Here is a 24078-nt window from a genome sequence, read left to right as displayed (position 1 = left end):
GCAGATAACACAACACCATCTACGAAATCCAAGGAAGAAAGCGAAGACAGCAACAGCGGTATGCCCGTTTGTATTTGTGTGTCTGTCTGTCTGTCTGTCTGTCTGTCTGTCTGTCTGTCTGTCTGTCTGTCTGTCTGTCTGTCTGTCTGTCTGTCTGTCTGTCTGTCTGTGTGTGTTTGTGTCTCGTTGTACATTCTAGTAGTATTAATAATGGCTGCAGGTTATGGACAATTAACATCACTGGTAGAGGAAACATTGTGCATTGATATCTGTTTGTTAAAAAAATATAGGTTTGTGTTTATGAAGTAATGGAGTGTGTTTTCTACAGCAGTTCAGTAGTCTTGTGCTCTTTGGTGCCAAGTTCCTCTTTGGGGAAATGAATACAAGATGAAGCTTGGCCTTTTTCTTTAAAAAAAATAAAATGAATGTTTTCTTAGAGGCAAACTTGTTTAAGAAGCCATTATCTGGCTATTCTGCAGTTTCAGCCCCTTTGGATGTGTAATATTGAAACGGTTATAGGCTTCTCCGATACGATGGACCAAAGATAATTAGATTCTTACACTGGAGGGTGTTAGTAGGCAATTAAAATCGTACACCATCCATTTGTCTTCAAGCCTTAAGGTTGCGAGGGAATTTTTGAAGATAGCAGACATGGTTGTTGTCTTTGGGGAAACGGTTCCTCCCGCTGATTGTGAGAGGCTGGACTAGATAGCGCAGACACTTCAAGGGCGTCAATAATACGGTCTGCGCTGTGAAACAAAGCACAATAAGTCATTCTCGTCACCGCCTATTCAATGTACCTTTCATTAATCCACATGCAGTAATTCAATATGATTCACAAATTCAATCACCAGCATTAGCAGGGCATAAGTATTTTGTAATAATCTTTATAAATCCTAATTTATCAGGCCCAGCAGCTTAATAGTAACTAATCCATTCACAAAAGGCCTTGGCACAGCGTTGTAGCATGGGAACACTCAGTCCTTGAGACAACCTCTCTCAGGGAAGGGGAATGAAATGATTTTTTTTTGTGTTGCAATACCTCGACTGCAAAGAAAGGTTAGGTCTGGCTCGACGTAGCACATAGGATGGATTAATCATGAGAAAAACTCAGATGTCAAGATAGCACAGAGCCGAGGAAATGCAAACTGAAAAAAAGAAAAAAAAACAGGCTGTCAGCTATGTGAGGCATGACATTATAAGATGCTTGAGAGTGTCATGCCATCTCCGTACATACCATGTAAGATCTTCTTTCAGGGGGGAAAAACACCCTATATTTCACCATCCTGTCTATAGAGCCAGCAAAGCAGGTCACCTATTGGGTACAGTCAATATGTGGAGCACTTTTTTAGAATAAATTACACTCTGCGGCAGAGTTGTTGGAGTGTGTCTGTCAATATGCCTCAGCGTGATCCATGGCACTCCTGAGGGGATTCACTCTCCAGCCGTCCATGGGGTCAGACATGAGGGCTTTTAGCCACAGCAAGCACGGATGAGGAGAAAACATTAAGGCTTTCTCCACTGTTTTCCCCCCATGTGATAAATACACTGGTTAGTGGACGGAGGGTAATTATAGGGCTGCTCCGTCCCACACACACTCACACTCACACACAGCTATACTGCTACATTTACAGTTGTTTTTGTCAATGTTCCAGCAAAATGCTTCTTCTTCAGCCTCTGGTGACTGAAGGAAGGAAGGCTGTACAGAGTGCACACACATTAACACCCACTGTTAAAAGAAAATTATGAAAGAAAAACATATCTATAACCATGTGGTACAACTAACCATTAAGACAACACAGCAGGATCTATATCTTCCTTTGAACATCAGACAACACAAATTCTTCTCAAATTGTGTTTTAAATGTTACTTCACTATTTATAGATTTGTTGATGTCTCATAAATGTCTACTAAATGTGCTATTTATATAAGTGCTTTATATATTAAGTTCTAACAACACTCACTTGAAGACCAACGCAACAGGGGATTTGTTCAGAATTGATAAGCAGTGTTTCTCTTCTTTGAAAGAAGCCAACACGCAATCCCCTAACAACTACAAATACACCGGAAGTTTGTTTGCTAAAGAAACGGTCACCGATTAACTGTCTGTCTGTGTATGCAGCGCACAGTACGATTGTATGTTTGTGCCATGATGTGATGTAATCCACATGAAACAGAGGCACAGTGTGCAGCTGCTGCGGGCAGATCTAGAGAAAAGAGAAGAGGAGACAGTGGGGGAAAGGCTGGGTGAGGCACAGAGGGAGGACTCTGGCATAGAGGTCCTTGGTGGAGTAGAGCCTCTTTAGAGCACACCTGACTTGGCAAGCAGCCAGCCTGTATTATTTGATATCAGATTGGTATTAGTGGATGTCACAGGGCACAGCAAAATGTGAACACTGAGCCAGAAATCAATGTCTGGCTGGGTCTATTTGCCCCGGCATGCCTGAGTTCTCTGGGATAGAGACCCAAAGACGAGATGGTGGGGAGATGGCACCCAGCGTGGATGGACATGCAGATTAATAACACTGTGTGTGGACAGACAGTAAGCCTCTCCGTGGGATGCCATCTTCTACACTGTGGCACCCCGTCAAGCATCACTCGCCAACACACATGCACTTTGCTTGCTCACACACACTTCACATTTAGAGGTCTCTCTATGGAAGCATGTTGGTCATCTCAGAGCCCTGTTTCCTGTGCTCCAGTTGGCTTTAAATGGAAGCCATATAAGGAGATGAGGATGGGGGAGGAGATAGAGCGTAGCTAAGGTGTTAGAGTGTTTGTGTGGAGGTTTCAGAATTCTATTCATTCCTGAATACTGCTGAGATACTGCTCTTACTTTGAGGAAATAGTTTTTGCACTTGATGTTTACTTAGTGGTCATGCAAGTAGGACGCACAGGCAAGGTTGCATATCAGCATCTAAATAGTTTATGTCCCTGTGATACGGTACCCCCCTCCTGAATTTGTTGTTGGCATAAATAAATCATATACAAGTGTGTGAGCTGGTGCTCATTCAACACAAGTGCAGGCAAGAGCCAGAGATTGGCTTTTAGCCTCTGTAACCCTGAAAGTGGAATTCATAGAAATATTCACGCTAAAGGTCTTGAGATGTGGACGTCTCTGTGAAGTATGCCGGATCAGGACTGTTTAATACAGTGAGTATTGGGTAGAACAGCTGTGACAATGCTGCCACCTGCTGTCTAGAGCACATGAGTGGCAGGGTGTTTTTTTTACTTTGAGGAAGAACAGTGTTCTAATTGACCTTAACTTAGAGACATTATAAATCCCTTTTCCCCTACAAAGAATGTATTGTTTGTGTGTGTATGTGTGTTGTATCTACAATCTGCCTCACACAGCATCCTTTATCAGAAATTGAATACTGTTCCATTCAATAAGTCAAACACAAATGATCAAATAACTGGGCGGAAATTACATTCGGCCTTTTGTCGTATATGATATGTTGTTGTTTGAGATCGCTTTAGACAGATGCAACAGTCATGCATAACATTTAAATGCACAATAAAGGCTTAGGGTGACCTCATGCCAAGCGAGGCATTCATCTTAAACTGCTTTTCCCCAATGAAGTATTCTTTTCAGCCCCACTGTCTGTGGCTCCATCTCAGAATGCCACTCATGATTAATAGAAAGGATTGCCATCTACTGTGTGTCACCAGCATTCTTCATGATGGACAGAGGCACTCGAGACAAACACGCAGCACTGGTACAGCTGGCCTTTTCCCCATTTAATGGAGGCTGGCATTTTTATTGTTCTGAGTGCAGGGCAAAATTGCATAGATATGAAAAAATGGTCTCTCTCTACAGCTTGTTAAAAAAGCAATTATGGAAGCTGCACAATAGCCATTGTAGAGCATGTTCTCTTATTGGTGTCATGGCTTTCATTTACTCAATTTGTCCCAAATGTCGTGTGTGTGTGTGTGTGTGTGTGTGTGTGTGTGTGTGTGTGTGTGTGTGTGTGTGTGTGTGTGTGTGTGTGTGTGTGTGTGTGTGTGTGTGTGTGTGTGTGTGTGTGTGTGTGTGTGTGTGTGTGTGTGTGCGCAAAAAAGAGGGAATGGGGGGTGGGGGAAACTCATATGCAAAGATAAGATAAAGTGGCTTTATGTCACTACTAAAATCTACGCTGTGTGCGCAAAACTGTTGCTGTGGTGTATCACAGTAAAAAAAGTAATTATATGTCGGATGTATGCTGTGATTGAGGATGTTATTAGTCTGTGTTTACTGTCCATGGCTGTCAGTCTCTAGTAATACATGAAATAAGCAGAAGGCCTCCTTATACAATTTTTAATTGGACCTTTCTGAAAGGATGATACTACTGATATAAAAACAAAAAAACTAATTTAAATAATTTCATGACATCATTGCAATATCAACTATGCCATGCCATACCTGCAAAATTGTTAGCATTATAACAAACAACTTCCCTATGAAGGTGAACATGGTCAATACACTTTATATTCTTGTTTGTTAAACATCAGCTTGATAGTAATATCATTGTCTTTATACTGCACTGTATTAGTATGCTAAAAATAACATGTTGCTCAAAACACTGCTGTGCCCATAATTACAACCTGACTGAGCCATAAGCATTGCTGCAGTCGCTATTGGTCTGGTTCAATAAGTAAGATACCTTCTGCTATATATCTGAGATGCCTTTCATTGTAACAAAGATAATAGTGTATCAATGACGTTTGTAAGCCAGCTTTTCAACATCGGAATCTCAAAGCTGTCTCATGTCAAATAATAGCTAACAAATGAACTGTTCTGAACATTTCAAACAAAGTAAGGAGTTGTTCAAATGTTATTAGGAAGTGCAGTAGTAGGTCTCCTTCCCAATAACCTGGAACGTGGACATTATAAAAACCCTCGATGCAAAAGCACATTGTCAAAGCGAGGCTGGTGAAACACAAGCTCCGACAAGATGAATCACTTGCCTTGAGATGAACCATTTATGATCATTAGTATCACTGGTAGCTTTTTTCTTTTCAAAATGAACGACCGGCATTATTCCCACTCATGCATGTGTTAGGCTGATGATGTCTTTCCGTCCCTTTCTCAGGTAAAGCGGAAGCAGGTGATGAAGAGGAGGGTGACGATGGTAATGTAGCTCTACGGACCATTAGCACGTGTTCCGAGCCCCCTTCGGCTCTACCGGTGCTTCTAGATGTCATTTGTCATCAGAAAATTGATTTTTTTGTTTGCTTCTGCTCAGTCTTTCCCATCCTGTGTGCCACCACCACTCTAACAAAAAGAAGAAGAAAAAATTCCCTTATCAAAGACACGCTGGGAACAAAGAAATCACTCAATTATGTATAGCTTTAGAAGTGACATTCTTTTCCTCTTCGTTTTCTTGTGACTTAATTTATGCATGTCTTTGTGGTTCCATTGCTCTCATAGTGCAGTACAAAGACAAAGCTGTACAAAGGCATGGAATGAAAAAGGCAGTTTGAGGTGCTATCCAAAGCTAAAGTCAATTCAACTGCAGGCACTAACACTGAACTCAAATGTGTTTCGTCTCTTTCTTTTTTCTCTGTTTCTAGATGCTGCGGGAACTGAAGACGTGGAGATGGAGAGTCAAAACCTAGGTATAGAAACAGCATACAAGCCAAGGCTGCAGTATATGGACAGGGGTGTGCTTGTGTGTTATTGGGAGTGTGCACATTACCACTACTCTGTGTGAAGGAAGAAGCGCACATTAATCTGACCGATGTGCACCTCATTTCTCTGGTCTTCAATTCAGCTCAGATTTAATTAAGGATCTAACCTGATTAGCCTTGTTAGCTACAGAATATATAGTGCACAAAGCAATAAATGCATCTGTGCAAAAGCAGGATGGACCAATTTTGTTTTGCTGACAGTGAGAGCCGTAAGTGAAGTGTGTGTGTGTGTGTGTGTGTGCGTGCGTGCGTGCACTTGCACGTGTTACATAGGTGCTACCATTAACTTTGAGCCAGAACCATTTCTCTCTCTGTGAATATCCTCTGAGCTGCTGGTATATAATTAAGATTCTGCATTTGCATACTGGCATAGAGCAGCTCTTCGCCTCCCTTGTTTTTGTTTTATTCAAATCCAATCCAGTTGACAAAGATTTGACAGATAGGGCCTCTCTGAACATGAATTCTGTAGTTATTCCATGTGAGAGTTATAGCAAATTCAGCTCTGGGATGCCTTTCAACACCGAGACGTGTTATTGCGAGACACAAACAGATAGGTACGAGCTAAGAGTGTGTGTGTGTGGGGGGGTGGTGCGGGAGGGGGGGGGGGGGGGGGTGTCAAGTGCGACCACAGATCAATATGATGTTTAATTATGTGGTCTTTACTCTGTTTAATATAACAGTGTTTATTTAACACGAGCTGATGCTTCTAATTTTGCTTTGTATTACTTCTTTTTATGCACATTTTGTTTCAAACCAATAATAATAGACATGTGTTATCCCTGGGACTAGGACCTTCATTTAAGGTATTAGAAACCAGCCCCTTGAAAATGTGAGCCATCTCACTTCGACAAGCTTTACATCCTGAACTGCTTGAAACACATGTAGAAGTATATAGTAAAACATGTATGTAGTAAAACATGTATGTTAGACATGTACATTCAAACTAATTCATACAGCCTAAAGCGAGCACTTTTTCTGCAGAAACATATATTTTTGTTTTGTTTGTTGTTCCTTGTTGATTTTGACATTTTTCTTTCTCTTTTTCTCCGTGCCTTTTCAACTGGAAAAATAACAACCTGTTATTGTGAAATGTGTGTCGGCAATAATGAACTATTGGCTTGTTGTCTGCCTTGTCCTGCAGGTTTTTAATTGACTTCCTTTGGCATTCTTTTTAGTTCAAAACTTCTTATCTTAATGCTTGTGTTCCTCCAGATGAAAATTTAGCAGGGGAGGAGCCAAATGAAGAAAAGGATGGCGATGAAAAAGAAGAGCAAGACAAAGATGAAGACATAGGGATGGAGAAAGAGAAAGATGAGGCGAAAGGCAACAGCAGCGATAAAGAAAAAGAGGAAGACAAAGGTGTGTGCACGGGGCTGGGGTACATGGTTCTTTTTTTAATTGGGGTGGCAGGACTTTCAATCACAAACACAAGCACCAAATAGAACAAGGTTCAGGTGAGAGTCTTAATTTCCTAATAGTAATTCTATTTTATAAACGTGTGGAGCAAAATATCCACGGGGAACTGTGGCCGACAGCTTTGAGTAAGTCATTCAATACCTGGAACCCATGATGATGGCTGACATAATGACAGCATAAGAAAAATGGAAATGAATATTTCATACATTTTTGGTTTACCAGCAGTCTGAAATGACATGGCTGGCAGATGGCAGTGCACACTATGGATGTCCCGCACTAGAGTGTCCTTTATTTCCTTCCGTGTAGGTGTTTGAATCAATGCAAATGTATCTCTCAGCAAAAATAAATAAATAAGCATAACCAAATCAGTAGGAATTGCGACTCCGATCGTGTGCGGTATTAAAGATTAGACATAGGCTAGATTATTCCTTTGCTGGAGGCCTCACAGACCACAGCCTGTCCATACTAACATGTACACACACACAGACACACACACACACACACACACACACACACACACACACACGCACACACACACACACACACACACACACAAACAAGGCTGAATGGTTTGAAGACATGAAAGCTATGCGTCTGTTTTTTCGGAGACACGTGGGTGCGATCACTTGTCAGCAGAAAACATTGGTGTCATGTGAGTGTGTGTACTGTCACAAACAACAACGGCTTTGCTTAATTTTTTCCCCAGCAGAGGAAGAGCCGCCTGCTGCAAAGACAGACGACACGGCAAAGTCCACCGTGGAAATGGAAGGTAAGATCTGATATTCTTAGAAATAAATCTGATATTCTTAGATTAGATTAGATATGATTTGATTTGATTTGACTTGATTGTACGTCTGACCGACGGACTTTCTGTCAATGTGTTTTTCTCCTCCGGTCTGGTGTATTTGTATACTTGTGTATTGAATTAGTATGGTCAGCATTGTTTTATGTTGTCTGCTTTTTGTCAAAGTAGTTTTCCCCTGGAATCAGTGTCAGCTAGTCTATTGTATCGCCCATGTATCACGACATGGTAGAACACATCTCTGGAAGCCATTGTGGAGATGCCGATTCAAAACTTAAGACGGACTATCATGGCTAGATGAAATGGGTATTGCTCATTTTTACGGACGATTTTGACTGGCTGACTTTACCAGTTGTGTGAATTACCAATGTAGCACTCACGTATCAGCTTGTTGAATATCTTATGTCACAACTGTTCGTAGCTGTTTATACTTTTAAACAGTTGCACTGTATTCAAATCAAACTGGCAGAGGATCACACATTCAAAATGATGATTCATATTTGTCTTGGATCAGACTTTTACTCTTTCTGCATAATCACAATTTCTCTAACCCTCTGGAGACGTGGAGGGTTTGATCGGTGAACCCCAGCCACCCCTCTCTCAGCAGCACTGCACCTACGCAAAGGGCCAGCTGGGTCACTCTCTCGCCTCCATTTTACTTTTTTCTATTTGACTGACATTCAATTAATTTAGGGCTAGAGAGTGAACATTCCAAATGGATCCATCCGAGATAGCTCTCTCAATCCTCTCTGAAAAAAAGCCAGTGGAATACGTCCAACAAAACACTAAGGGCTTCCCATCACTGAAAAAAAGCTTCACTCACAAGCCTGTTGATTGTCTCTTGCTGGCCGAGCCCGCCAGTGTCTGACTGTCACTGTCCTGGGTTTGTGAGCTGTGTAGTGGCACTGTCAGGCAGTAAACAGTGGTGTCATTCCTGATAGCAGGAAGATTGCATTCTGCACAGAGGAACAGCGGCCATAGACAGAAAGTGCCCGACCCAAACTCTTGCGGATATTGAATCTCATGTGAGCCAACTCAGCCCGGCTAAGCCATGCGTACTGCAGCTTTTCACTTGAAAAGACCAAGTGATTCCCAAGCCGATACCCTTTTATTAAAAATAATAACTGTAATCAGGCTTACCTGTTCATGGCCATAGAGGTTAAATCAGCCTCATTTAAACTAATAATAAAATTACTCGTAATGACGGGGTTGTTACGCACATACTGTACATGTGATTGTGAATACACCAACATTGTGTGTGTGTGTGTGTGTGTGTGTGTGTGTGTGTGTGTGTGTGTGTGTGTGTGTGTGTGTGTGTGTGTGTGTGTGTGTGTGTGTGTGTGTGTGTGTGTGTGTGTGTTACTACCTTCTTTGTTGATGTCTTTGCCCTTTTTTAATATTTACAATCAAGCAGTAATTAGAGATTAATTAACACTGTTGCTGTTATAATGGATTTTGCATTAATTATTTGTGCAAAACAAAACAAAGAGTTTGTTATCTTCTGTTATACCGTGCTGCATGTATGATATTCTGTTAAGACAGAAACAAGATGGAGAGGAGATTATCCCGATTACAGGCTTAGATGGAAAAATTGTTGAGCTCTGTGGCTTTGTTTTAGAACGTTTATGAACCAAATGTACACATTTGAGCAAATCCTGACAATTAAATGGACATGTATTTTACATCGACTGAGCTGAAATTCTCCACGATGATACACCTACATTATGCAATAACAGATCTTTGTTATGCTGCCATATTCTCCCCTTGGGTGTCAAGGTTGAGCTTCTCACCTCAGACATTTCCGTTTTAGAAGTGAGCCAACTCATTTTGGCAGTTGCCATAAAAAAAGAAACTAAAATCTGATACACTCAGGGAAAAATCAATTTAGAAAGAATACATTTGCCATCTGTAACAGTCTTCTCTCTTTGTCACTACAGTACAGGCTGTTAGTGTAATGCTTTTTAATTTGTTGTTAGGTTAATTGCTCTGTCTGTGTGCATTGATTCATAGGCCAAACATCAAACCAGCTTTACTGCTCCTGTAGCTCTAATTTAAAACACACCAGCTTGATACCTTCTCGTCATTTGAACGTTTGTTCCTTCACTCGTTTTAGCAAACGCTACATTTTGCAGGATGTGCTATACGTGTTGTTATAGCGTTCTCAAATGCTATCCTTTGCATCCACACATATTTAAGCGCGTGCTCCCAGTTGGCAGCCATGTCTGACGGCGCCCTGCTGTTCACACCTTGCTCAATATTGCACGTATGGAAGTGTGTATCACAGCTAAGCATTTCGGTCCCAGCTCAGTCACACTAAATTATACAAAGCTAAAGAAAACATCTTTGTCTGTTATACATTTCTCTCTCATCGTCATCACACCTTGTTTATGTAATCATGTATTCGGTCTACACATATTGTCTTCATTTAGATAATTATGTAGGGATTCTGCACATGAAATCTGCTGACATTTTGTATTAAACTATACCAGCTGCTACATTGCTGGTCCGTCCATATGTAGTGGAATTTTAGAAATAAGGTCTGTTTTTTTCTTAGTTCTACAAATGTCTTCAGTTTAAAGCAATATATTATAGACAAAAAGCCATCAGATCAAAACAATATATAACAACTATTATATCCCCGGGGTTTTATTTAGCTCTCTAGAATATCATTTAGGAGTAGAGAAATGTTAGGAGGTAGGCCGTGGAGAGATTATGTCATTTGATTCAGGCCGAGCTCTCAACTATATATGAACCATACGTATTACAGTAGATATGTCTCTGCAGATGAGACTCTGTCTGATATTTGGGCTATTATAAAGGTCCCCTAAATTCAATCAGAATCCAAGCAGTCTTTTTACTCATGTATATTCATGACATGCATTCAAAATGGAAATGGTGGGCTATATTGTTACTGTCTTTGAAATGTCTTTTCGGCGAGCCTTGTTTCTGGTGAGAGTGGGTGAGAACACCCGCTTCAGTAGGCTCATGGAACAGCCATAAATTAAAATAAGGCTGCCTTTGCCTAAAGCAAGGAATAAATAAATCTGGGTTGTGAAGAGAAATTGTTTTTCCTTCATGCAGTGTGATTTTTCCTATAGAAGAGTCAATAGCTATTGTCTATAGCTGTGAAGATAAAAGGTAATGGCCGCACACACGTTTCAATGCCACTGAATAAACAGCAGCATCATCCTTTTTCCTCATCAAACTTTGAGCAGTCCAATAAAGCATTTGCATGTAATGTAATGTAATACAATGCACCAACACGAACCTGCATAAGTACTCTTTTTGTGGTGTGCAGGACTGCTTGGGGACAGTAATTCCTCCCAAAGTTTAGTATGTGAATATGTTAGACACAGCTTTTTTTTAATGTGTTTAAAGAAGAGGCAGCGCTCCCCCTGTAATTCCTCTCTTCAATATATCATATTTTTCCTTTGATAAAGCTGGCCTTTGCTAGAAGGCTGACAGTGGGATGAAAGCAGCTCACTGACTATGGAAGGAGGGGTGGTCTTTACCTGACGGGAGGGTTGGGGGTTTACTCCTGTAACGGTAGACTAAAGCCAGGCAGGAGGGACCCTGCAGGGGGAGAAGAAGAGAAAGAGGATGGGGCAGACAGACAGGATGCAGCAGGCCATCACAACAGTCACAGTCTCATCCCAGCAGAGACAGAGAAGATACCATTACATCAGCCCACAGGCTGTTGGAGCTGACATTCTCACTTCTCATCTCTCGTTTGATTTTGCCTTTTCTTTTTTTTCCTCTCCGTAGACCTGTTGTGTTGTTAAATAAAACACCACCACATCTCAAACTCCTTGAGTCATCCTCATTATCCAAAAGTTTTCTCTTGGTTACTTTTTTTGTCTCAATTTCCTGACTTTCTATCTCCAAATTGTGTTTTTTTTCCTGTGTTGGCCAGGATACTTTATAGTATAGATGGTTGTGCTTTATTTAGTACTTTGACTCAGCCGTGACCGCTCACAGCTTATTGTATCTAAGGCTCTGAGCAGGAAGCCCAGCTGTATTCACAAGTGCCATATGGTGCCCACGTGCACATCATGTACCCACCTCTCCTCTCTCCCTCGCATCACAAAAAAAAGCCTCAAAATGGAGCCGCAACCAATCCCATTCTAAGAACTGTCATGGGAGTTGGTTTTTATTCTCTTGTTTGCCAGTGTTATTCGGGGGATTTTATTGATTTCTAGGTATTTTACTTCCCCAGTGGTACTGTTTGATTGTGATAGAACAACAAAAGCAACACAAATGGCTCCTCTGAAATCCATCAGACTTGTCATTGGCAATATGAGGGTCCACACAAAAGTATCAAAGCACAAGTGACCCTGTGTGGTCGATCTTTTATATTGAAGCATAGAGCACATCAAAAGTGCTTTTTATTTTTCCCTTCCTCTTTTTAGCGGTTTGAATCATTTATCCTTTAATTCATTGGTATATTCCACTCAGAATTTGTTGTTGCTGAAGTGTGCTTTTCCATTTATGTTCGGTCCGTCTCCAATACCAAAAAAAAAAAGGATTTGAAGCTATGCTTAATTGGCTGTTTTGTGCCCTTTTGTCTCGGCCTTTTGTGAGCAATGGGATACTGGTGATGTAAATCTAATTCTGGTCTTTCCTGTGGCTAAGAGTTGTCAGCACACAATTAACTTTTGGCATAACATTGTATGCTGCAACACTGAGTGGCTCCTCTGGGAGCAAGCTGCCACTGTCTGGAGACATTAGGCCATGCTTGTGTTTTATAGCTTCTCACACTGACTGTGGAAGTCCAGCAACGGCAGCTATGCCCCGCTCACAGTCCTGTTGAGACTTTGTGTGTGTTGAGTGCCGTGTGAGGAGACTTCCCACAGTCTTATCTTTATCCGCATTAATGCAGCTTTTATCGCCCAAATTCCATTTGGCTTTGCTCCTGACCCCCTCTTTTTGACCCCCTCATCTTGAGCCGTTTGGTTAACTTGTGACCCCACCCTGTTATCAAATAGAGCCTGTTTCCTGGAGATTCCAATAAGAAAAAAATTCAATTTCCAAAATAATGAAATGTTTTTGAGCCCCCGGAGGCCGAGGGGAAGTCATTTCTTTGCCATCTTTCTTCAGAATCAGCCTCCGTCATTTTGTAATGTCTTCTTAGTGAGGAGAAATAGAGGACATGGGAGTGTGGACCAGCAACGTGCACAATATCTATTATTTTGGTCACCTCTGGCCCAGAAGCCAGCTTCAAAGAGAAAGGGGGCCTCATCTAACAGGCTGGAAAGGACTGCCGTTTTTCTGTCTTCCTTTGAAGCTCCTCTTTTGATCAGCTCCCTCATCCTGTCCCCACCCCTTTGTTTGCTTCACCCCCAAAAAAAATGGCAAATGAATCAGCTCCGAGCAGAGCGAGAATTTGTCAGAGGCGGCAGGGACGCAGGGAATGTTATGTGTGGTTGGAAAGACATTTTAGTAACCTGTCACACACCACGCATCCTTTTTAAAAACACACACATACATGGAAAGACTTTGAGTGATGAGTGATCTCTGTCTGGGTTGTCTGTCTCCCGGAGGCAGTGAGCGAGGATGATTTGATGGTAGGGGCTGCTTCACTTCAGAAAACGGGAGTAAACCCCAGAGAGATACCGACAACAATGGTCTTTTGAGGCTCGAAACATGACAGTCAGAATTCCAAAGTCTTAAGCCTTTTTTTTATGGATTGCAGATGTCATGTGTGCTTGTATTCTCCAACACATCCTCATATTCGCAAGTGTTTTTTTTTTCTTCTCATTATCGAGCACTTTCTCTCACCTCCTCCGAGTTCACTCAGAATGCACAAAGGGTGATGGTGCAAAAAAAAATATACAGCATGATATGAGAGCTGCAACAGTCTCTCAAAAGAAATGTATTGTTGGAATCGCTTAAAAAGGGAAGTTGCAACTATTTTGATAATCAATTCATTGGTGCAGTTTTCTTCTGCCAACTAGTTGATACTCCAACAGTCTCAAATGTTAGACGTTGCTGCTTTTCCTTGTAACATAATAAAGTAGAATAGAATTGACTCATTTCTTGCATTCACAGACGAAAACGATCGATTGAAAAAATAACAGGTTTCTGATCAATACGGAAAATGATCATAAGTTGCAGCCCTATGCTATGGTTATGCTTTGATTAGGGAGTGTCACAGTAAACACTTTACGGTCAAATCATTGAGTGACAGACAGCGGCTCTGCCAGGGCTCATGGTTTTCACAGCAGTCTAGACGGCTTTGATTAAATTGACCAGTCCGATCCATGATCTGCTGTGAAGACACCTTGAGCTGCCCAGAGGAGGAATCACTTCATAACCGCAAATCAGTCAGCTGGCCCCGACACTAGACTACACTACACACTACACCCACACTTTTTCCTCCATAAACATCCCACTTCTACTACATTTCTTTTTAGCTGTAGCGTGTCCCATTTTAATGTGTCACGGTGGGGTTAGCCACATCACCTTGGGTCCCCCCTGCAAGACTGTCTGCCCGTGTCCTGATATAGTAAACCACAATAGGTATTGGACACAGAGGTGGGTAGCCTTCCTGCTAGTGGCGTATGGGAGAGAGCGAGGGGGGAAAAGGGAAAGATTATGTAAAGTAATTCAGCGAGTGATGAGAGAGGAGCAGGCCACCACTGACAGCAGGTTTAGCAGGTATGTAGGTCACACAGGGGGAGGCCTCTTTTGCATTTCTTCCCCTTCCTTCCATGTCTATTTTTGTGTTGTCTCCCACTTCTCACTTCTCCACTTAATCAGCTATTCACTTAGTCCTTTCATCTTCACCATCTCTGTGTTCTTCCTTTATCTCCTTTCTCCTGTGTCTTCTGACAGACCACTGTGACTGCCTCGCTCTATACCATGGACAAAGTGGGGAATTTGAAAAGAGTAAAAAAGAGAGCTTAAGATCTTGAGGTGGAGACAAAAATCTTTTATTTTTGGCTTTCCAGTTTCTTTCAACCCTTTGCTGTGTCTTATCAAAGGTTTGCCAGTGGTCATATCCCCCTTCAGTCTTTTTACGACTTATGTTGTCAACTGGGGCCCCCTCCCTTTCTCCTGCCATATCTGCCTGCCGACTAATCGTCTTCACTTTCTCCCGAGTCGTAGCTTAACCCCCCGAAAGCAGATGGCGTCCTGTTCTCTTTTCACTCATTCAAAGAGACTCTGTGTTTTCTCATCTTGTCAAGCATGGCCATAGGCTGCGTAATGAGCCCGGGCCCCTTTTAGTGTGTTTAGAGGACCCTGACCCAACTTTGGAGCCCACCCCACCAAAAGCTATACCGCTGCAAGGTTACCCAAACACCGAAAGGGGAGCACAATGCCGCTAAGTGTCCACAACCCCTCGGTCCTTCTTCTTAAAGGAGAAGAAAGGTGGAATATTAATGAAGACTCTTGGCTTTTTCAGGAGGCTGGCATGCAGAGAAGGGGCGGTCACTGTGTCTATTGAGCAGGCTTGTTTTGGTCTCACTATAGCCTGCAGGTCACAGCCCGGTGCTCTTTAATTGGCTCAGATTGTCAGACAGTGTTCCATCTAATAGCAAAGAAAACCCCAGCTAACAAACGTCGCTCCCCCCCCCCCAACCCCAATCCTCACAATATCCCTTTTCACTGTTTGAAGAGTGGCAGCTAAGCTATTACCACAAGCCTGTCCCGCAAGCAAACTTTACATTAACATATGAAAATCGCCTGCTTTCACCCATTTACCAGCTCATTAGTTCTTTTGGTTGGGCACTTGTTGAGTTCCACCCACTCGTGCTCCGCTTGAGCAGGGAGATGTCTTTAATTATCTTTGTTGTGTTGGCATATCAGGCCCAAAGCTTTAAGCCTTATGCAAGGTTCACTGGGATTGCATTCTATAATATACATATGTATACCAGACCCAAGTCCCTCATAGACCACCCAGTTTACATACTAAAATGAATTGTGTTTTCATCTTCTGAAAGGAACGGAGCCTTTCAATAGATACTAGTCTGGTCCTTGACATTTTCTCTTATTCTGTCCAGATGAAATGATATATTCAGCAAGCCAGCAGCAGCAGCAGCCCTCCTCTCTGCCCGTTTCATAAAAGCCGCGGGAACCTTATAAGCAGGATATTTGATTAACTCGAGCTAAATAGAAATACTTTATGCAATCAGCGAAAGCACTTCAGTCAGTTCAATTGTGGGTTGTTTAATTTGGAGCATGCAATAGCAGCGATACCGAGCAAATGTTGTGCAGTGGTGGTGGGGGGGACGTTGTACTAGCTCCCAGACTGAGATTGTGATGGGTCTTGTCCATTGTTGGAGTGCATGGGAGCAGCTGGGAAACCTAGTGTGTGTGTTAGCTGGATGAGATCAAAGCCACACGCGTGACCTGTACAGACACAGTGAGTCCAGCCAAGCCACGCCACGGTTTGGGGGTTCAAATGAAACACAAGGAAATTCTCCTGGGGGAGCTGACACTATAGGGGGACAGCAGACACATCTACACCTCCACACCTCCATTTATTTTCTATTCTTTTCGTTGGAGTTGAATAAAAGACGGTGAGATGTCCCGTGGTTTTAAGGGATGAACGGAAAACCCTCCTCCGCTCTGCCCCCAAAGGCTCCTGTCTGGAACATTAAGCAGAGACGGTTCCCCATGCTGCCATGTTGGCTCACCCACAAGAGACTGCCTCCCCTGTGAGCTGCCCCCCTAGCTAGAGTGACAGCAACATTAGAATAAGTGTGTGGAGGAAGAGCTGTTATACTGCTGACTGTGACAAATAAGGAAAACAAACAAAAGCATAAGTCAAAAGCAAAAAACTGCTATTTCCAATATCATATACAGGATTTATACCATGCTTAAAAAATCCAAACATGCCGTTGCCGTCCAGTATACACCCATTTTCCCATCATGGTTGATAGTATTGTGGTTCGGGACACTAATGCTGACCAACAAAACTACCTCTTGTCTAATAAATGAATGGAAGGTAGAGGGGTGGGGGGGGCTTGCAATTTTCTGCTTGTCTGCATACGAGGGTGACTTATGCCCAACTCTCTTCCTTCCTCTCCCCATCTCTTATGTGTGCAGATGTGAGCACCGCACATGCTCACACACACACACACACACACACACACACACACACACACACACACACACACACACAGACTCACATATTCTCATCTCACCTCACCTCTTGAGCTACTAAGGGGTTTTTCTCTTTGGGATGTGTTCACTGAAAAATTCTGAAAGGCTGAAGTGACAAGAAAAGTTGAGGTTTGGCAAATGTTTTAAGTGTTGTCTGTTCACTTGTAAAGGAATCTGTCATGAGACCTTCCCTGAGACGTCATGCTTCCTTGACAAAAATGAATCAGATTGCAGCTCCATTATGTGAAAAATGTACAGATGAAATACCCTTTATAAACCCATCATTTCTAACAATAATTACAGCATAATGTATTTACATAGCGCTTTCTTGAAACTCAACGTTGCTAGCTAGTCACCCTTGCAGAGCTTGCCTTGTCTTCACAAAGGAAACGTCATGCACGTTTTAGTGTAAGCCAGGAGAGTTACATTTGACATTCCCAGTATGTATTTTACGCCCTTTCCCTCTAGACCCCCATAATAACCCCATATATATATATACACACACATTCTGTTTCTATGCGTACTGGTAATTAAAATACCAATATAGAGAGAGGGAAACGCTATCATGGAGCCCTAAGGGTCTAGGGTCCCGGCTTTTAAGAACCACTGGTGTAAGCCGTCTATAGCTTCCTGCTGAGGGAGTCAATTCAGTCTAGTGTTCCCCCCCCCCCCTCTCTCTTTTCCTTATCAGCCCTCTGTGGACTGCGCCTCTCCTTCACCAGAACCTTGACAGAGGCCTGTTTTTCTCTCTCCCTCCATCTTGTTTATGTGTTTACCACGCAGCACGCTCACATCCTGCCCTAAGTGATAGCCCCTCTACTGTCAGCACACAGGAGGCAAATTATTGAGCGAGACGGACCAAGCTTCAGGCAGGCAGGCAGGCAGGGAGAGGGGAGGCTGGGGCCGCAATCAATTGAAATTCTGAGCTTTTTTCCTTTGTCCTCATCAGTGCTGGATATTAGAGGGAGATGATGCTACCCTAGAACCCAGTAGACTGTGTTGTTATAACCTGAGAGAGAGAGAGAGAGAGAGAGAGAGAGAGAGAGAGAGAGAGAGAGAGAGATCTGGAACAAGGCCAGTGCTTTAGTGAGCTCCTGCTGTCACACACCGACCAAACATGGGCACATTCCTCACGTCCCGCCATCAGCTTTAATAATATCCGTTAAGAAGAACATGTGGACAAGTGTTAATGCATGCATAGCATATAATTTTATGTTTATGCATAATTTATTGCATTACTATTGACGGCATGCGGCCTGGCTCTTGAACACACATGTGGTATGTACAGTACATGTTTCATGTCAATTTATTCGGCGAGAGCGTGGATTTGAATCTGCTGGTAAATCTGCTTCTTTGATCCGTTTATAATAAAGCAGAACATATTAATAAGGAACATTTCGACTTAAATAGCAGCGTTTGTATACTCATGGTGTTGGCCATTTCTGTCTGAGCTTTGGGAACATAATGACATCGCCGCAACATCAGCAGTGCAAGTACAATGTTATCATTACTGACAGTATTCTGAGCCGCCAAAACCGACTAACACGAGTTCCAAGTTGTAAACATCCAGGATAATGCTTTAAATAGTTTTGCTCAAAAGACAACGATGTTATTCCACTCCCTGGATAGTTCAAATTGCCTCAGCTCAAAAAAGTAAAAGAATACAAAATGAGGATGAGATTGTTTGTTGCTTCATCCTTCCTGCTTTCCAACAGGCAGTGTGTCCCAGTGGTGTCTCGGAGAGCAGAAAATTTCATTCCAAAGTGTCGCAACAGATTAAATCAGATGTTTATGTCCAAGAAGAAGCAGTGTAATGCATGTTTTCTCAATGGCTGGCAGCCCACACAACCATATTGCCGGCGAAGGAAAGGTAGCCTAGTATGCAATGCCTAAGCTGTCTGCGTGCCTTTATGAACCTCTGAAATTCGGCACTTGTATACAAAACCTGCAAGTACAACCAAGGCACACGGGATTTTCAATAGGGATTATATGACCTTGACCACAGTCACTTGTAACTGTAAACATATCGAACAGTGAAACCGCGTTGGATTCCATGCGTTCTTCTATCACTTCTAAGCAGTTGTATTTGTTTACATCATCGGCGTAAGGCCTGGGGAACGCGGCTATTTTTATGGCGTGCTTTGTTTGGATGATTGTTTGCTCCGAATGGGGGAAGCGCCGAGGCTTGCTCAGGGAGTGACTGTGAAGGAGTTGTGTGACTACAGAGGTAGCGGGAGGATAGAGAGAGAGAGAGAGAGAGAGAGAAAGAGAGAGAGAGAGAGAGAGAGAGATGTTGGTGGGAGGGGGGGTGGTTCTCAGGCTGCCTTACAGGGATGGCAGCCTGTAATTAATTTTGCATGCGTCTCTCTCCCCTAGCGCATTTGTTTTGCTCCTTTTTTGAAGTACGACTCTTTAGGAAGGCACCGTATTTCCAGACATGAGAGATTGTTAAACATCACGACAAATGTAAATGTGAGGCGCTATGAGTATGAAGTTGCTGTCGCTGTAAGTTTTTTGGGACTGGTAACTTGATAGAAAGTGCAGAGTGTTGAAAGAATAGTCTCGCCCTAGGTGATTACTTACAGTTCTACTTAAGCCTTTTATCAACAGCATCTGCCATGCATGACTTGACATTCAAGGTGAGAGTAACAATCCTCTATATCTATGTGTGCTCTACATTACAGATGTCTCAGACACTGGCACCAGCAATGGAGGTGAGTAAAGATCATCTGTGACGCATGACTGAAACCCTGTCACTCCTGCCCACTTATCTTCCTTCCATTTCCGTGCTCTCCTGCCTCCTCTACTACTCACGGATAGATATTTCCGTCAACCCACCTGCCTACATTCATAAAACATCACTTAACATATTAACATTCCCTGTCGGATGCATAATTGTCAGTGCTGTCATGTCGACTATTGTTTGGGGTTTTAAAACACACCATTATCTACTCTAGATGTTTGCATGCAGTTCACTCACTGATATCAGAAAGATCTCGTTAGCTAAACCGTTGTAACTACAACTCCCACTCAGCTTGATTCCCCAGCTAAGCGGGGCAGAGAGATGGGTTTAGAGCATGCTTTTCTGCACCGGATGAGGGGCAACCAATTGCTTGATTATCATAGCCTCTGCTCTTGCTTTCCCCCCTGCTCTTTCCCTCTCTATTCTCTATCCTTCTGTCTTACTCTCGTCTAGAAGAGATGAAAGATCAAGTCGAGAGCTCTGAAGCATCCGATTCAATTCTAACTGACAGCATTCATTCCAAAGGTAAGGGCACACAGGGAGTGGGCACTCACACTTTGCTCAGTGGCATGCTCTTATCTCGCACCCATCTCTATTTATAAGCCCGATTCTTATTAGCGGCGGCCCACAGCTGCTGAATTAAAATGCACTTCATCCCGGAGAATGCTCAGAGCCGATGCAGCCGAGTGTTACTCAGCTTCACCCCTCATGTCTCTATCCCCCCTGCCCCCTCCCCATTCTGTCTCCCTGTCTCCATCTCCTTCTCTCTCTGTAGGGGCAGAGTGTGAGTGTGTGTGTGTGTGTGTGCGCTCCTCCAGGGCCAAATGCATTTGTAAATCCACTCTACCCATCGCGGGGCCGCGGCTATGACCCTGATATTTTGGTATAAAGGTGTCAGCAACGTCTTTGGAGATTGAGTGTGATGAATTACCCGCAAACTCCACTATCAGACGTTTAATAAATCAAGTTGTGCGATGCATATTATTTTAACATGAAGCCAACACAGACTGTTGGGGCAATAATCATGCCAATAAATCATTTTGGATAAGGATACCACACTGTTGTTATTTTCGGGGTCTCGGTTGAGATTTAGGGTAATAAGACAGCATGCCATTTGGATGTAGACATCTGTGGAGAGAGTGCTGTGAATTTATATGTCTGCATTTGTTCTGTCTCTGTGTGTGTGTGTGTGTGTGTGTGTGTGTGTGTGTGTGTGTGTGTGTGTGTGTGTGTGTGTGTGTGTGTGTGTGTGTGTGTGTGTGTGTGTGTGTGTGTGTGTGTGTGTGTGTGTGTGTGTGTGTGTGTGTGTGTGTGTGTGTGTGTGTGTGTGTGTGTGTGTGTGTGTGGCTCCAAAGAGTCGTTCAGCCAAGGAATGGTATTCAGTGTTTGGGCACTGACACTTTCCAGGTAGAAAAAGAAAATTCATTAAGCAACTGTTGTGAACAGATTGTCAGGGTTGAATAAATAGGACAGGCTAGCCGCATATGAAATAACTTGGCAGAGACAAACGGGCTAGTGTATAAAAGGAGAGAGCTTTAACAATGCCAGACAAAAGCGCCAGAGAAGAAAAGGTTTGCTGTCGAACAAGCGTGTGGATCAGGGTTGTATGGTGTATGAGGGGGCTGGGTGGCACACAGTATGTTGTTAAAATTAGCAAGAGCACTGTATCAAAACACATGACACTGGGCAAGTGGGCAAATCACAAGTAGAATGCCCCATTGTGATTGCCAGAGGAAGGTATCTTGCTTTGGACCAGATCTGGACTGATTTACAATTCCATGAAATTGGATAGAGATGTTGCTGCTTCACAGAGAATGTCTCCTCATTATTTCTGAGTGAACCCCATATTCAGGACATTTGATATTCATTGTCTGATTGAAAAAGGATTCCTTTAGCACATTTCCACTTCTGCACTTTACCTAATGCCACATTCAGGCAAAGGATATGACATGTGTCTTAAAGCCAGAGTACTATGAAATACTGTATCATGCATACATTCATGCTGCCAGTGGGGAATAAAAAAAACCCCAAGGTCTTTCTCAAAAGCCAACATTAGTATAAAATATACATCTTGCCTTTACTATTGGTAAGACTTTGAGAATAGCGAGGTCATTAAGTGTTTTGTTTAAGTTTGCAAATAACAATAAGTGTCATTATTGACTGATGAAGTGATAATTACTCAATAGATAAATTATTTATTTGGTCTATAAAATAAATAAAAGGCCATAAAAATATACTAAAACTCTGGCTTTTTGGCAACAAATCACTCCTTAGGTTAAACCAACAGCCCCCAAACCTTAAGGTGTACAGTTTACCATAATTTAAGACAAATAGAAGATTTGGGAATACTTTTAATCCTATATCCTAATTGGTCAATTGTATCGGTTGATCACCCTAATGGTTTAATTGAATAATTGTCTCAGTTACATACAACCCTTTTGTGGTGTGCAATTGTTTTTTCAGCCTAGCAGAGGTTAATTAGCAGCCTCGATTCATAGTTTCACAGTCCACTCCTCTGCTGAAAAAACAGCTATAACACAGTACTGTGTACTAGATATATGAACTTGTCATGCAAAATGTTGACTTGACTATGCATCTGTTTTCCATCCAGACTCTGTTGAGAAGAAAGAATGACCGGCTGAGGGAAGGACAATCAACCTCATCTGACAGCCAGCAAACTGTGCGAAGCCTACCCCACTGGTGTCAGCCTGGCCCACGTCAGTACGGGCTCAGGGCAACCAGTTACTCACAAGATGCTCACAGTCCCTACTTTATTTAGCCTTTTCCCCCCTCTTTGTAAAGAAACTAATCATCCCTGAAGTATGTATGTATGTACTATACTGTATGTATGTTTGAATGTATGTATGTATGTATGTGCAGACCTTTACTATAGGACTTGAACATATCAAACCAGAAAAAGATGAGCCATACCTCACTGTGTGTTATAGCCATACGTCATTTCACCAACTGGGTGCGATGAGATGAACCAGGTTCAAGTCTCTCTTTATTTGATCTAAATCCACTGTGAGAGCACAGTGAAGCTGTCAAGAGGGCAACAGCCACCGCTCCAACATGTTGACGCTCCAGGCTGGGTGATGCTTAACATCATCCTTTTGTTCTTTTGACAACCCCCCAATACCGCCACAACAGTCTCCCGATTAAACTCAGCTGTGGACTACCTGACAACAGCCAGCCTGCATTTGTAGGTCTCGTTAGAGTGCAAAAACACATTGACACCTGCCATGTGTCCTCCTCACACACCACTGCAGCCTGAGTGCCATCTTTTAGTCAAATCAGCCAATACCTTGAATCAGACCACAGTCTGTAAAGGCTGTTAGGTGTGTCACTCCCCGGCCTGTCATGTATTAACATCACTACTGCTGTAACTGCAGCTTAGCTCATACTACCAACGCACACTAAAGAGGATGTGAGTGTCTTTTATTAACCAATCAATTTGACGTTTTCCCCCTCTCTTTTTTCTTTGCCGTTTCCAGTGCATGCCAGGAAAAAAAATAATTGCTTTCAAGTTCACCAAACATAAACAGGAAAAAGTCCTCTTCGCTTTCGCTTGTCTCCTTACCAGATTGTCTATTGTATTAAAGGAAATCTGCCTTATTTCATATCAAATGACAAAATCACAATCATAGACCCCATGGAGGTGGTCCCAAGTATGAATTATTTGGTTGTGTATTGCTTGCAGATGATTTGTAATTTTAAGTAACATTACGTAATGGCTAATACCTGTTGTTAATGGTTTCTTGTTTTTTTTTCCTCAGTTGATTTAAAAAAAAAAAAAAAAAGGTTTTGGGTTTTTTTTAAATGTTGGTTCATCATGGATTATTTTCAGTGGTGCCATACTAAAGAACAAGATGAATAACAGTTCTATGAAATGATGCCTTCATACTTTGATGTTTGCTTTGCTAAACTATAACAGAAACAACTATTAAACTTTAAAGGTGGAATGCCGTGTCTCAGCTTTTTTCATTTACCTTCTCATGGGTATTAGGGTTTTTTTTTTGTGGCTAATCTTTTTATTTTATTCTACTTGCAGACACTACAGTTCATTTCCTCCGGGGGTCACACGCGTCAAAAAAACTGTAACGGAGCGATCAGTCGAGACTGTGGGACAGAAACAATTAGTGTGTCCTGTGATCTCCAGCATGCTGCCTCTCTGGCCCCCTTAGGCGCGCTCCTGTGTATCAAATGAGAAGAGATATCTGACTGACCCTCTCACCCCCCACTGCCTCCCTCCCTCCCTCTGAGAAACTACTCACTAATGACCTCAGACCTCACAAGGAGTTCGTTATCAGAGACTCAGCAGCTCTCCAGAGCAGAACCT

General features: G+C 42.5%; 1 protein-coding gene across 5 annotated transcripts in view; it reads left to right on the top strand.

Annotated features, from left to right (window-relative positions):
- macrod2 (mono-ADP ribosylhydrolase 2) overlaps positions 1–23701 on the top strand; it is a 425756-nt gene extending 402055 nt beyond the window's left edge. Inside the window, exons 11-18 of one of the 5 annotated variants that reach the window (XM_080036749.1) lie at positions 5–58; positions 5073–5111; positions 5554–5598; positions 6883–7029; positions 7796–7855; positions 19681–19710; positions 20193–20264; positions 22351–23701. In XM_080036749.1, coding sequence (XP_079892875.1) covers positions 5–58; positions 5073–5111; positions 5554–5598; positions 6883–7029; positions 7796–7855; positions 19681–19710; positions 20193–20264; positions 22351–22373 — 470 coding nt within the window. In that variant the 3' untranslated portion in view covers positions 22374–23701. Of the gene's footprint in view, positions 1–4; positions 59–5072; positions 5112–5553; positions 5599–6882; positions 7030–7792; positions 7856–19680; positions 19711–20192; positions 20265–22350 lie in introns of all 5 variants that reach the window. The other 4 variants (XM_080036748.1, XM_080036747.1, XM_080036751.1 and 1 more) reach the window with 4 other exon arrangements.
- The last annotated feature ends 377 nt before the right edge of the window (positions 23702–24078 follow it).

The sequence above is a fragment of the Ammodytes marinus genome (genome assembly GCF_949987685.1).
Source record: "Ammodytes marinus genome assembly, chromosome: 11".
NCBI classification, from domain to species: domain Eukaryota; kingdom Metazoa; phylum Chordata; class Actinopteri; order Uranoscopiformes; family Ammodytidae; genus Ammodytes; species Ammodytes marinus.
The sequence above is the reverse complement of the archived record's forward strand: the minus strand, read 5'-3'. Positions and strand labels throughout refer to the sequence as shown.